Source organism: Tachypleus tridentatus, chromosome 9 (genome assembly GCF_004210375.1).
Source record: "Tachypleus tridentatus isolate NWPU-2018 chromosome 9, ASM421037v1, whole genome shotgun sequence".
NCBI lineage: Eukaryota > Metazoa > Arthropoda > Merostomata > Xiphosura > Limulidae > Tachypleus > Tachypleus tridentatus.
Genome location: NC_134833.1, coordinates 120773845 through 120788918, shown reverse-complemented (window position 1 = coordinate 120788918; position 15074 = coordinate 120773845). Strand labels below are relative to the sequence as shown.

At 32.3% G+C, this 15074-nt stretch overlaps 1 protein-coding gene across 4 annotated transcripts in view; it reads left to right on the top strand.

Annotated features, from left to right (window-relative positions):
* Positions 1 to 246: 246 nt before the first annotated feature.
* The window catches only part of LOC143226209 (CD63 antigen-like), a 34859-nt gene continuing 20031 nt past the window's right edge, over positions 247 to 15074 (top strand). Inside the window, exons 1-2 of one of the 4 annotated variants that reach the window (XM_076456894.1) lie at positions 247 to 459; positions 4621 to 4809. In XM_076456894.1, the coding sequence (XP_076313009.1) occupies positions 412 to 459; positions 4621 to 4809 (237 nt within the window). In that variant the 5' untranslated portion in view covers positions 247 to 411. Of the gene's footprint in view, positions 460 to 2166; positions 2479 to 4620; positions 4810 to 9385; positions 10170 to 15074 lie in introns of those variants that run through there. The other 3 variants (XM_076456893.1, XM_076456896.1, XM_076456895.1) reach the window with 3 other exon arrangements.

The following is a 15074-nucleotide window of genomic DNA, read 5'->3' as shown; positions in this document are numbered from 1 at the left end:
GATTTTAAATCCGAAATTAGGAGAAATTCGTAATACTAACCATTTGCTGTTTACTTGATTTCTTATCACAAAAGATATTTTGTTCAACAAATAAATAACAACATCAAAAATGTCAAGTTAAACAGACACTTTGTGGAAGATGTGAATCGGTTTTCTGTATGATTATAATATTACAACTTAAACATGTGTATGTGTGTGCGATAAGTTAATTTTTGATTTTTTTTTGGTTTGTATTGATGTGACTGAGAGTGAAATATAAACAACCGCAAAATTAGTTCAGTGAGTTCAAGTGTTTAGGAATTACGTACAAGTTGCAAAGTATAAAACACTTCACATCTACCTCGAGTTATTACTTGTGGCGAGAAGCGGTATTTTTAAAATATCGTAGCTGGCAAAATTGTGCAAGGTGAAATGTCAGTTGTGAAGTGTTCGTTACTTGCCTTTAGCTTGATGTTTTTGGTGAGATAATGTTATTTACTTGTTGTTTTCAACTGTACGATACTAATATCATTCAAAATTATTTACTGTTTAGAATTATACTGTAGTATTACTTTTTTACTTCAGTTTCACATTACTACTGAAGACTGCAGTAATTATGGGTTTGTAATTGTTTGGTACCAGTTAATTGTCGTAACTTTCTTAGTCACAAGGGTTAACTTGGAGTCGTAAGTTGTATTTTGATTTTGAAATTGCGGTTTTGTGACAGCAAAGCAATACGTGGAAAAACTAGACGGGGTTGCAATGATGCCTAGATTAATGCATTTGTTTACGAGCAAAGTTCTCCCATAACCGAGTTTGAATGAGTTTATATGTAGGAAAGTTGGCTATGGTTTTGTTTTTAGGATGGAAAAAGTTGTTAATTGATTTTGATTACTCCAGTTTTTTTTTTTGTTTAGTTTTTGATTTAAGCCTCCCGAATCTTATAACTGTTGTCTTTTTCTTCTTTGTTGAACTGCAACCTCTCCACAGCCAGCTGGAATCTTAAAACACCCAAAATTTAATAAATATATTTCAGCTCTACTAGTACTAGCAAAATTTAGTACTTTAACAAAAGGTTAGTCCCACTAATAAGTACTAGAATTCATTGAAAGTCAGTGTGAGTAGAACAACATTAGAAGCTTACTGGTGAATTCTTAATAAAAACAAAACAAAACAGTGTACAGTGTCATTATTATAAGTTCATAGCAATAATAATAATAATAAATACCTTTTAAATAATTTCCCTAACTCTTAGTAAAACTTTAAATATTATTACATACTACTAGAAATAATATTAATAGTACTAGTAACAAAATTAATGCTTTTGGTCTGAAATGATTTGTAACCTTTGTATGAAAGAGTTAAAGTAAATTTTTACCTATATCTGATCTTTTAGGTTTTTACCATATTGCACTTTTAGGGCAGTTGCCTTCTGTTTTTTTTTTTTTTTGCTCACATTCTGGAATGTTTTGTTTATGTGGTGATACTGGTTAGTAACAGCAATGGTGTAAGTAAATGAATTAAGCAGTAGCCTTAATGAAAAGAACCAGATGGTTGAAGGCTAGATCATATGTTAGGTTAAATGAATATAAAGCTGTTTCTTTGGAAATTGTTTAGGTAATATGAGGACAGAATGAACAAGTGAAGTGTGTATTTTAATTATAAGCACTTATGGTAGGATCATGGCAACTGAATAATCAATTGTCTCAATGATTTTAGTAGTTCATATGGCTATCTCTTAAACAGTTCATGTATTGAACACTTCAAAGATAATGCTCTCAAAATAGCCACCATAAGTATCATGGTAATAAAATATCTTGGCTTGATTGTTGGTGAAAGACTGATGTTTCAGCCTTGATAAAAAGAACTTGTAGCACTCTAGTATACATTTGTAGAACTTGTGAATCCACTAAAAGCACAACATCCATCACCACAGTCTGTGGTACAAGTAGCTTTCATTCCCAGATATAATGGTCACTAAGATACATAACTTGTATTTACAGAGGTTTATCAGAAACACATAGATATGTCTATGCACCTAAACCATAAGTCAAACCATCCAAACAGTGTAAAGATATGTAGACAAGTTTTTAAGGATGATCAAAAATATCCCATTACAATCTTCCTTAACAATGTTAGCTTGGTGTTCAGAAACTGCCACATAATGCGACTACAGTTATTATACACCGTACCACCTAAAGACTCTAGGACAAACCCAGAAATAATGGAGCATGAACCATGTATGAGTAAAAGATAACAGAATTCCACATCCAACTAGCTGACAAACACTCAAGGATTCTGGAAGGGAAGTCAACAAAACCTACTATTTTTCTTGAAAACATTCAAGGAGCTGAATAATTTAAGTCCGAATGGGGTGGAAGCCTGGATGACACCACATATACTTGCCTTGCCAAGAAGAAGACCCAGGATTTATTTCTAGCTCTTTTTAAATATACATTGTTTCAGGATTGGAGACAACAACAAATAAACAGACAAAGTGTAAGTTATAAGCTAATCAGTAATTAGCATATAAACAAATTAACACAATAGTAATTAGAAACAAATAATTGTATAAAAGGAGGGTATTTTGGTGATCAGAAGCAGCTAGAAAGCTTATAAGAGAAGTGATGTTGCACAACTATTATGGGAATGAAAGATTTTGGTTTGATTATTGGTAAAAGCATGATGCCTCAGCCTTGATAAAAAAAAACATAGAGAGATCTAGTATATGTTTGAAAGAGCAATCTAGTTAAAACTGTTGTGGCCATGTTTACAGTACTGTGTAAAGTTGTAGTACCTTTACCAAGAGCAGAAAATCAAAATTCTGGCAAGTTTGTGATGACAGACGACTAAAATAATACTTGAAGAAGTTTGGAAAAAAACTTAAACATTACTCAATATGCTTTTTTTTTAAGTGTAGAAAACCCAGAGATGTGAGAGTTATATGTTTAAGATCACCAGTTTCAGTGGATTGAGGTTAGAAATAGAAACTAGGTTATTAGCAAAAAGATTTGTTTTGGTATAGAGCTGGATAAATTAATTAATATAATCTGTTATTTATGTTTGGTAATTATATCACTTAATGTTACATAGACTAATTGATTAAGAAAAGTTATGACTGATTAATTAAAGTGTTTCTGTTTATTACTATTTCTAATTATTTGAATAAATGATTAACTGAAATTATTATTAAATTGGTTGTCACAAAAATAATCAGCTTATCTTAATTATGATTTCCAGTTATTACTATTTTTGATTATTTTAAATGTCCAGTTACTAATTGTTGACTAGAGGGGAGAAAACTAGCTGGTAGCTTTTTATTGGTTATACATATCATGGTGGGAGAAACACTATATTAATTGATTAATGGAACCATTAATTAGTTAATTATCAAATATTACTAATCATCCAGCACCAGTTTTGGAAACATGGCTATGGAACCTTTGTGCAGCAAAATAATGTTTCAGAGTTGTCAGTTTGTAGAAAAACAATTGCGTTGTTTGATAAATTGGTCAGTATTTCTGTGAAATCTAGTGTTGAGAGGTGCTATGTGATGCTTTGGTTAATTGTTTTGATGGGTAAAATGTCATCTTAAATTAATTAATTTTTTTACAGGCATTTTAATAAACTTTTGTATCAGCCCTCACCACATATTCATTAAATGAACACTGAAATGAGTTGTTCAAATATGTTACTGTGGTTGTTTAGTTCACCCAGTTTTCATAAATAAATGTTTTGTTATATAATCTTGACTAAAGGTTTTATGGGCACCAGTTGAGAAGAAATATGTATCACTAAGTTAAGGATTGCTTTTCATGGGTTCATACACAAGCCATTTGTTATGAACTGACTTTCATAAGATTTTATTCCTTGTCATGCCTTCATGTCCAAAGATGCAAATTTTGCTTAAGTTCTGTGGCTTCTAAATGTTAATTATCTTGCACATGATCTAGTTTTATGTTCAGTGAAAATCACTTGGAGAGTAGTTTCTCCTTGGACAGCTTTGTTACTTTCTGGAGATCCGTTCTGAATAAAAGCACAAATGTCTTTAGATGATTCATCTTTGTTGTTTGCTTGTCATAGCAAAAAAATGGTTTAAGATGACTTTGTTGTTTGTGTGTGAAGTAATACCACTTTTACCATAATAATATAAGTTTTGCTTTTCAGAGAGATATAACAAAATTTCTAGTTGTTCACATTAATTCTTCATAATGCACTATTTAGCTTACTTTAGCCTATCTGTATTTGCATGTTACTAGCATCTGACACTGATAAATGATATGTTGACATGTGATATGTTAACAAAAACCTGAATGTAATTTTTTGTGGTCAGCTTTGCTTTCTCATTATTTCTAAAACTTGTTTTCTGTGTTGTTCAGTATTTCAGAATGGTTGGACTAAATCCTTGCACTGGTCCTCTTAGCAGAAATCTGCTGTTATACAATGAAGGACAAATATAATAGTATGCTTTACATGTATATTATTCAGTCAAGTAGTTTTGCATAAACTTCAATAAAAACAAATAAAACATAAAACTTAAGCTTTGTCATTGTTTTCTTGCAAGTGAAAAAATTAATATTTAAGATATGATATTTAAAATGTTGAATTAATTTTTAAAATGAAATTCTTTGTACAATTTAGTTAACAGGAGCAGCCCTTATTGCTGTTGGAGCATGGATACAGGCCAACACTTCAGAGTATGTGGATTTATTGGGAAGCAGATATATTTTAGTACCAATTGGGATTCTTCTTGTTGGTTTTACCATCTTTATCCTTTCATTCATGGGCTATTGCAGTGCAATGAAAGAAAATTACTGCATGATGGTGACAGTAAGTTAATCTCATTTCTTTACAAAATTAATTTTCTCTGTTCTACCTGCTAAGAGAACAGTAATTTATGACAATAAAAAGTTCAATGTTTTAAGCAGTTAGAGGCAACAAAATTAATATTGTATGTAATTTTTGTGACTTCCAAAACTGGTCTGGAAGTTTATTTTAACAACTGTGTTAAGTGCAAAAGTATTTAACTGGAAACCATATTTCAAAGTGGTATGGAATTCTATTAAAAAATATCAGTCATGATGTACAGGGTGTTCGGAAAGTCACTGTGCACTTATATATTTATTAACAGACATGTTTCAATATAGAATACAGGAGGTAAATATGAATGACAATTATAAACAATGTTGAAAGTGACCCCTGTTGGCATCAATACAGACTTAGATCCTTCTTATTTTGTTTTTAAGCACCGCTATCAGTTGGGATCAAAATCTGAAATATAATAACATATGATTACAAAACTGCACAGTGACTTTCCGAACACCCTGTATAATACATGTAACTGATATAAGTTTGGAAATATATTTTGATTCTCTGACATGTCTATCTGTTATGGTAAATTTTATTCAACTGACAGGTAAAATATTATATAAAAATGTCCTGTTGGTCTTCTCATAACAATAAGAAGTCACACCAAATTATTGTTATTGAAATAAAATTATTATATCTTTATGTATTGAAACAACAGTTAAGTAAAAAGATTCATTACAGTAACATACTGATAACATCTAGAAGTGTTAGTTATCAAATGGTATATGTAATCTTATGATTAAGCTCTGTCATTTTGAAAATTATCTGGTATTTTGCAAATGAAATGCAATCTCTTCAATTCCGATTTTTTGTAATTTAACTATTCATGTGTCGAAACTGTCTTTATTTTCTAAAATGGATGGTTTGCAACCATTTTTCCTCTTGAATGGTACTAAAACCTATAGAAATTGCATAGAAAACAGATAACTTAGAAAAATTGATTTTGTACAGTAGGCACTTTCTAAAAAAAACAAAATATTTTGATATATAAATGCTTACATGTGTTATAAATATCAAGCATGTGCAATATATGTATTTTTTCTTCAATTTAGTGAAAGATATTTGATATTAATTTTAAGGAATATAAAATTATTAAAAGCAAGAATCTATGATTAGACTTTTAGACAGATTTGTTAACCTGTTAATTCTCAATTTTTAGCAAATGGCCAATTATAAACTGCTGTTATTATTGTGATGGACTTGTAGTAAAGATTTAGTACTGTCAAAGGCTCACAAGGACTTTCATTGTCATATTCATTTCTCAAGGTTTAACAATGTCACAGGCTCAGTGTACAACTTAATTTTAAAATTGGCACAATACTAGTATACTTAGTTAAATCTGAGTGCATTAATTATTCAACTGTTGTATGAGTTACTGCTCACATTGAATAAAAGATGGAACAACTTTTACTAGGTTTATAGGTGTCAAGCAGACTCGTTAGTGTGAAAATGTGGAGCTTTAGCTATATGCCTGACTTTTTTTGTTCTTGTGGTATGACAACCTTCTGGTATTTAAGTCATCATTCTTAAAAGAATTTGGGTTTATCATATGTTTTTCCGTAATTTATATTTTGTATTGTGGGATATTTGTATGCCTACTTATTTTTTTATGCAGTAGTTATAAAATCATTCATAAGTGTTTGTATGACAGATTTACCATTATATACCTATTTTGATATTGATGTTTGTTTCAGTTAATTAATATTTAGAAGTGTATATAACTTAAACTGTTATATACATATTGTGAAAATCCTGCCTATTCACTAAAATTATAGAAGAATCTCGAACTAAAGAATCGACAACAATAGCATATCATCAGTATTGTTGTCTTAGATGAAATTTTTAAAACTTATAAAAGGTTTGTTTTGAGAAAGAAAACTGTGTTGACAAATATCGTAAACTTGATATCAGTTATCTTTAACTCAATTTTAGGCTATATTGAATTGTAATATGTACCATAATAAATTGGAGGCTTTACTGAGATAAATTATGATACATAACATAACTGGAGGCTTGTCTGAGACAAACTATATATAACAGTTATACTAAGAACATTATTAAGACATTAACAACAAATATATGGTAGAATTTTTCACACAATTAAGCACAAATCCTTCAACTAATATGAACAAGTTTTTGAAAGTTTGTGCTGACATAAAAGTTTTACTTACAATGTAATATGATTTGGCTTCCTATAGGAAAACAAAAGCAATTAGTGGTGCTTTTAACTAAGCTCTTGTTTACAGAGTGATAAACCTTTTACTTTAGTTTTTGTAAACAAACAAGATCTGTATATGCAGTATTTCATGATCATATTACAGAGATAGGTGTTTTCTGATTTCATAAATTTTTGTTACCCTCAAATGAGGAGTGGGGAGTTTGCATGTCTAAATTAATTTTTGATTTCCATTTTTTTACAATTTTAAGACTATACCTCAACCTAAATGTTTCAAATTTCAACTATTGTGTCAAAATGTACTTTAAAAAATAAAATTCTATAGTGTTGATGTATTCTTTATTATTTGTCAGCCCTCCTCAATACTTCAAATTTTCTATTCAAATGAGTAAACATCTGTTATCCCTATGTGCTTGAGCAGGGGTTAAAGTGCACATACCATTACCTTTTACAACATAGTATTATATATTTGATGTCAAGAGTTATCAACTGTTCATTTTACTATACATTTCTGTTTTAGTAATATATCCTGGTAGAGGAGAATAAATACCAGGTATTGAAAGAAAATTTTAAGTATAAATTTTGGAAAGTATAGAGATTATGCAACTACAATATGTAAACTATATGATGAACAACAGTGTATTTATTTTTCACATGAACATCAGCACCCCAACATTTCAGAGTGCGAGTCAGACTCGTGTCTTCAATTTACACATAGATATATTTTTTGTAACATATCCTATTTTTTTAATGTACAGAATATTTGTGGATATTACTAAAAGTATGCAATATATACTCACACACACTTATATAGAGCTATTATAAGTCGTTGTGTAGCGTTGCTGTGCGGCTAAGAACTACCAGTAGATTGACGCTATATTTGAAAATTCATAGCGGTTGCAGGTTGTGTTACTCCATTTTACACCTACTCTACACTTTAAATATAAAATATAATTTATAAATCATTTGTATATAATTGTATTTTGTATAACTATATAGTTTTGTATATATTTTATAGATATTATTTGTATGTTTTGTTTCGACTTGACTACGTTACCTGACATATTAAGCTAATTAAAATCTGCAGCGATGGCTCGCCGGCTGTCCGTGACGTAGTACTGCTAAATATATTTAGCTTCGCTTCTTTTTTGTGAGTATTTGGGTATGTTAGATTTCAGATACCGAGGAGGGTCAAGTGCAAAAGACCTCTTCCTCCGTCCGTAACTTTCATGTCAGCTACTACTATGTTGTATAGTAATTCACAGTACTCCGGCCCTAGTCAGGGCAATGTCCATACATTGTCTTGAGTTGTCGTTTTTTTTTTTAATTTATGTATTTTTTTATTTTCTCCTATGAATATTATACTAATTGTAAACCTCTAGTGCTAGGTGGCCAGCTTGATTTCTATTTCTTAAATATATGTTCATAGGAGAGAGGTACTTAAGACTATGTACATCATGTACGTAGTATCTATCGAGATCACACAACATATCATTTGTATGCCGATTTTTATTAAAATAACTTAGTGCATTATGCAAGAGTCTATTGGATACTGTCTCTAAGTTTGCATACTTGTGTATGAATGTGGATGACGTACTGCGGGGTACTTTGTAAGCTGAGGATAAGATTGAATTTTCTATTTTTTGTAATTGTTTTTGTGTAATGTTTATCCAGGCTGGACATGCGTATTGTGTAATGGGTCTAATGTATGTTTTGTAGATTTTTATTATATTATCAGGTGAAATGCCTTGATTGTTATCTGATAGGCTTCTTGCATAACTTGCGCTTTTCCAAATTCTTGTCAGGATATTGTTAGTATGCCGTATCCACGTTAATTTGGTATCGTAAGTTAATCCTAAAAACTTAGCAAAAGTAGCAGTCTGTAAAAGTGATCCATTCATGTATAACTTTGGTGGATCTTTTTTTAGTTTATTTAATTTGGTGAATAGTATTACTTGGTTTTTCGGAATATTTATTTACATTCTATATTTCTGGCACTATTCTTCTAAATTATTCAGGACTGACTGGAGGTTTGTTGCTGCTATTGAAGGAGTAGGGACACTTTTCCAGACCGCTACATCGTTAGCAAATTGTGATCCAAAACTTAAGTTTAGGTCCTACAGTGGCATATTACTCACATACATAATAAATAAGATAGGGCTAACTACCCCTCCCTATGGGACTCCTGCCTCAGGTGAAAAAGACCCTGAGTAGGCTCCATTCACATCTACTTTACACGTTTTATTGTCGAGAAAGTTAGACAGCCAGCGAATAATTTCCTGGGGTAAATCCATTTCCGTTAACCGGTAACGTAATCTGTTATGCCAGACCGTGTCGAATGCTTTCTCAATGTCGAGAAAGCAGGCTACAGTGCATTCGTTTTTGTTCAAACTGTCTGTAATTGTTTCAGTTAATCTGATTAGGTGGCCTGTAGTTTGTCTATATTTTCTAAAGCTGTTTTGAATTTCGTGTAATTTTGAATTTGCTTCTAAGTATATAGACAGTCGGTTACTAATTATTCTTTCTAAAATGTTTCCTGTGCAACTGGTTAGACTAATGAGGCAGTAATTGTTTGGTTTATTTGCTGGCTTTCCTTCTTTCTGGAGCATTAAAATTACTGCTTCCTTCCAAGAAACAGGGATATATCCAGCTGAAAATGATAAGTTAAATAGAGCTGTTAGATGTTCATACAATTTCTGAGTACTATTTTTCAGGATGATGTCTTGTATACCATCTTCTTCAAGTGCTTTGTTTTTTTGTGTTTTTGATGGCTATTCATATTTCCGTTACTGTTATATTTTTTATCAGTTGATGAGTGCTCCAGTCAATTGTTCTATCTGGTTTTATTAATGTGTTTAATTGTATTTACAGGGAATTTTGGCATGTATATGGTTCTGTTCAATGAAGTTATTGACTTTATTATAAAAGTATCTGTTCATGTTTGGTTTATGATGTGTTTTGAACGTCTCTCTCTCGGGTTTGGGTATTATATGTACCCTGGAGGGTCAGGTGCTCTTTGACCACTCTTCCTCCTTCCTTTACTTGTATAGTCATGCAGTGTTTGATGGTGTCAGTTACTGCTTTTTGGGTCAGTGTGCTGAATTACTACGACCCTTTTCAGGGCATTGTCCATGTACGACAATTAGTAAGTCGTCTAGTTTGTTAGTTGTCCTTTTTATATTTATTACTTTTATTTATATTATTATTATATATATATATATATATATATATAATTTTTTTTCATTTATTTATTTTATGTTTAACATATGTGTTGATCGGGGAGAGGTGTTTAGGACTATCTTCATGTGTAAGGTAGCTGTCTAGTTCGCATAGTAATTCATTTTTTCATCCAATTTTTATCAAAATACTTTATTGTACTATGTAGCAGTCTATCTGGTGTGGTTGGTATGTTTGAATATTTATGTATAAATTGAGATGATGTTGCTCTGGGAACTCTATATGTTGTTGTGAGGAGTGTTTTGGATTGTTTGTAGTTTGGTTTTAATTATTTTGTCACTTACAGTTATCCATGCTGGAGCTGCATAGTTTATTACTGGTCTAATGTATGTTTTGTTAATTTTTAGTATGTTGTCTGATGATGCTCCACTGTTCTTGCCAGTCAGACTCCTAGCATAGTTGGTTCTTCGCCAGACTTTAGACCAAGAAATTTTGCCGATGAGGCAATCTGAAGTAGTGTTCCATTCATATATATTTCAGGCTGTAGTTTTTAGTATTTTGTCAATTTTATAAAGACGGCAAGTTGTGTTTTTGCTGTTGAACGTGTTAGTGTGTTTGTTTTTCGAATTTCGCGCAAAGCCACACGAGTGCTATCTGCACTAGTTATATGAAGCGCCCTTTATATTTTTTATTATAGTGTTGCATATAATATTTACTGTTTATATGTTTAGTTTTATTTCATATTAGTTACGAAGGTTTATTAATTTACTTTTATGTCAAAATTAATTTATAAATACTGTTAACTGTTTTATAAAATTTCTGATCTAGACAATTCTAGCAGAAAGTTTTAGTTAACACGTTTTAATTAATAAACAAGATAACCATATAAACTAGCTAGTTTATATTTCATGTTAGATAACTAGTAAAGAAAAATCCAGACAAATATAGTACTATAAACTGTGATTTTAATATATGTTGAATATTATTATAAATTTTATATATATTATATAATTGTATTATATGGTTTTGTATATTGTACAATATATCGTATATAATTATGTTCATACTGCTTACGGAAAACAAACTTGTTACTTGATGCAATTGCTGTTATGAACTTTTTGCTTCAGGATTGAATAATTTCTCCATAGAAACCAGACGTAATTTTGCCTTTTCTCCTTAATTCCGTCAAAATAATATTTAGCGCGAGGTTGTGTTTCTGATGTCAGAAAATGGAATCGGGTTAAAAACAAGATGATGTTTCCTTTAGACTGTTGAAGGAGTTTTTAATAGTGAGTTCACTCGTGTCAACAGCCATCCTTAGCCTTACATAAAAGACTTGGAAGTGAAAATGTAAGTGGATCTCAAACCCAAAGTGTTTTGTTGCAGTGTAAAGTCGTGTTTACCCAGAAAGAATATTTACAGTGCCAATAAGAAATCATTTTTTAATATAAAGAACCACACTAGTTACAAACATTTCCATAAACTTAAGAAAATTTAATCGTGCAACAAGAGAGAAATGAAGGCAAACAAGCAAAGCTGGTTGGTCTGGTGTTTCATAGTGCAAAGCATCTAGGCTATCTGCACCAACAAGTAAAGCAAATGGTCAGTTTAAGCAGTAGACCAGGTGGTTAGGGCGCTCGACTCGCAGTCTGGGTGTCGTAGATTAAAATCTCCGTCATACCAAAACATGTTCACCTTTTGGAGGCATTATAACGTGAGTGTCAATCTCACTGTTCGTTGGTGAAAGAGTAGCCCAAGAGATGGCGGTAAGTGGTGATGACTAGCTGTCTTCCCTCTAATTTTACACTGCTAAATTTTGACGATTAGCGCAGATGGCCCTCTCGTAACTTTGCGTGGAATTAAACAAACAGTAAACAGTAGACACAAGGGCTCATCCTTCCAGTAAAAGACAAAAAATGAGAAAAGTGAAGGAAAACAACTAACTCTTGGAGTGTCCATTGGTGCTAGTACTGGGAGGGTTATCAGATGTAAAATAAATGCATCCATAACTGATTTGGCAATTGAAATAAAATTCTATTCAGACATTACAGTCAAATAAAACAGTTCTTGGTTGAAAAGCCCTAACATGCACAATTAATGATAAATTCATCCAGAAAAAAAGATGAATTGTAAGAAAAACTTAGCACAGTAAATTGAGTGATTCACAACTACAGCCGATTGTTGGAGCTGCCACAACAGGTAAGTTGTAATAACGTGTTAACATTTTTTCATAATAAAAATTATCATTTTATCTTAAACATAAAAATCTAATAATAGAATTAGATATTAATTAAGCTTCAGTATAACCTCTACAATGAATGTGTATGATGTACTGTTTTGTATTTACTAGTTTGGCTTTGTATATTGTTTACTTTTAAAGATACTATCTATGCATGTATTGACTTGGAAATCCTGAAAAGGGAATATACAATGCTTGTTTGCCCCCATCTCACTGGCCACCACACCTTTAGCTTGACTGACAAGGAACTGAAAGCTGTTCACATCAAATACTGCATTCAAAACAAGATTACCAAGATGATTACTGACAATTGGCTAAACCTTGTTAAGGCTTTCAAATTAGTTACAGTATTTTTATAGCAATAATATGTTTTTCACATTTTATTTTTACTAATTTTTTATATTAATTAATAAGATTAATCTTAGCTTTGTCTGAAGAGTCCAAATTGGCTTGAAAAGTTTACAGTGAGTAATTTACATTAATTCCAATATAGTACTTACCTTATTTCTTCACAAAGTTAGCTACTTCTGTTCAGTGCTGCCCTATATATGCAAACCTTTTCTATACATATGCTACAAGTCTTTTGCTTCCCCTGTTGGAATCAAACAATTCTAAAGGGTCTCATGTATTACTTCTCCATCAACAGGAGCAGGGCATGTTCATGTGACAAATGTGACCCCTTGTACACTCCTCTACCTAAGTATCACTTCTCATTTGGTAGTCCCTGTATTTGGATGTGTTTCTTATTTGTTTTACTATTCATGTTTGGGTTAAGTTTCCTCATGAAGTTATTTTCGTTAATTTATTTAGTGTTCATTCAAACAGTTTCTTCACTTAAAACTTTCTTGAGTCACATTATTATTTTTCACTACTCAGTTTTGGTGGACTCTTCTTCCATATGAATTCCAAAGTTCTTGTTACCACTTCGGGGACCACACCAGCAACTAATGTTCTTTCTTATGCCTTTATGGTAGGTAACTAAACAATGGATCTTTGTTACATGGGTCAGCCTTTATCTCTAGACCTTACCCCAGTTCCTCCAGAACTGCCTGAGACTGACGATGACTTGGACTGTCTGTTTCTGCATCTTGATTTTACAGTACCTTTCCATCTTCTGTCTGAGGTGTTAGTTATTTTTTGGCTTGTTTCTCAGGCATGTAATGTTTTATCCTATTTTTGGTTTTTCAACCCTTCCCTGATATTCGGATTTATACTGATCAAATAGCCAGTCTCACAATGGGATTAACATGTCTCATCATCTCATAGGCTTCAGATTAGTCCATACTTTCATCCCAGTGTGCTAACTGTCCCTTTTTGAACTAACAGTTGTTAGGATCCACATTGCCTGTTTGTGGAGCAGCTCTCCAATCATCTGTGAGTTTGACCCCTGCTCAATATTCTCACCTGCATCTTACCTTTGCAACTCTTTAATGATATATTTCTTCTCCACACCTCCTCTCTTAGACTCTTCACAGAAATCCTGTGTGTGTGTGTGTGTGTGGGGGGGGTCTAGGAAAATCCTTTCCCTTTTTTCCTCTATGCTTGCCTGTTTATCGTCTTTGGCTCTGGCTTTGCATACGTGGTTTTGTTGTCGTTAGAATCTATTACTGTTTCTCACTTTTCTCCTTCCCAAACTTTACCTGTACTCTCTTTTTGTGGTGCATCTTCTCATCTTTCTTCTTGACAATGCACCTCATGTTGCCAACAGTACCAGTGACTATCCAGTGGTTGGTGGGAACTTGCTTGAAGATTATCTTGATCACTCGCATTCCTTCATCAATAATTAATGGGTTCTAGAGGGTTTATCACAAGGATTTGTGATCCTCTTTTTTTTTCCCCACCTCCTGTGACTCCTTTCCCTCATTTCCTTCCTTCCTTGACATCCCATGACCAGTCAGTGTCTGATAGAAGTGGTTTGGGAATTGCTATCTCAGCATGACATTGAACCTGTTTTCCATCCTTCAACAGGTTTTTATTTCTGACATTTTGTTGATCCCAAAAAAAACAGGAACTGGAGACTGATAATATATTTATCTCATCTCAATCACTATGTTTACCTGCCTGAGTTTACCATGAAGTCTTTTTTCACTCTGAGGGTGGGCATTTTATTCATTTATGAATGTCACCAATGCTTATCTTCATATATTTATATCACTTTGCTCGTCCTTATCTTTGATTTGTCCATCTCAGGATGGTTTATTAGTTTCAAGCCCTACATTAGGCCTTGCTTCAGCCCCTTATGTTTTGTGTTGGGTAGTCTGAGCATTTCATTGACATATTTTTGCTCTGTCATTGGGTTTTCCTCACTATGTAAATAACTAGCTCTTCTGGCTCATTCCAAACCAGAATTGACCAGCTATACCAAGCAGCTCCTTTCAGTGGCTGTTCAAATGGGCTGGTTAATCAAACTGGAGAAGTTTTTCCACAGTTATATTTAATATCTCATTCATTTGGATCCAGCCTTCTTCTTTCACATTTGTTCTATGGAATTGTTAGTTTGTCATGCCCTCTTTGCTCCATCACTTACTGCTTGTGAGATTCTGTCACTTTTGGGGATGTGGTCCTCAATGACACCACTGGTTCTTCTTGGTTGTGGCCTCACACAACACATTAATATCATTGCATGTAATGTAC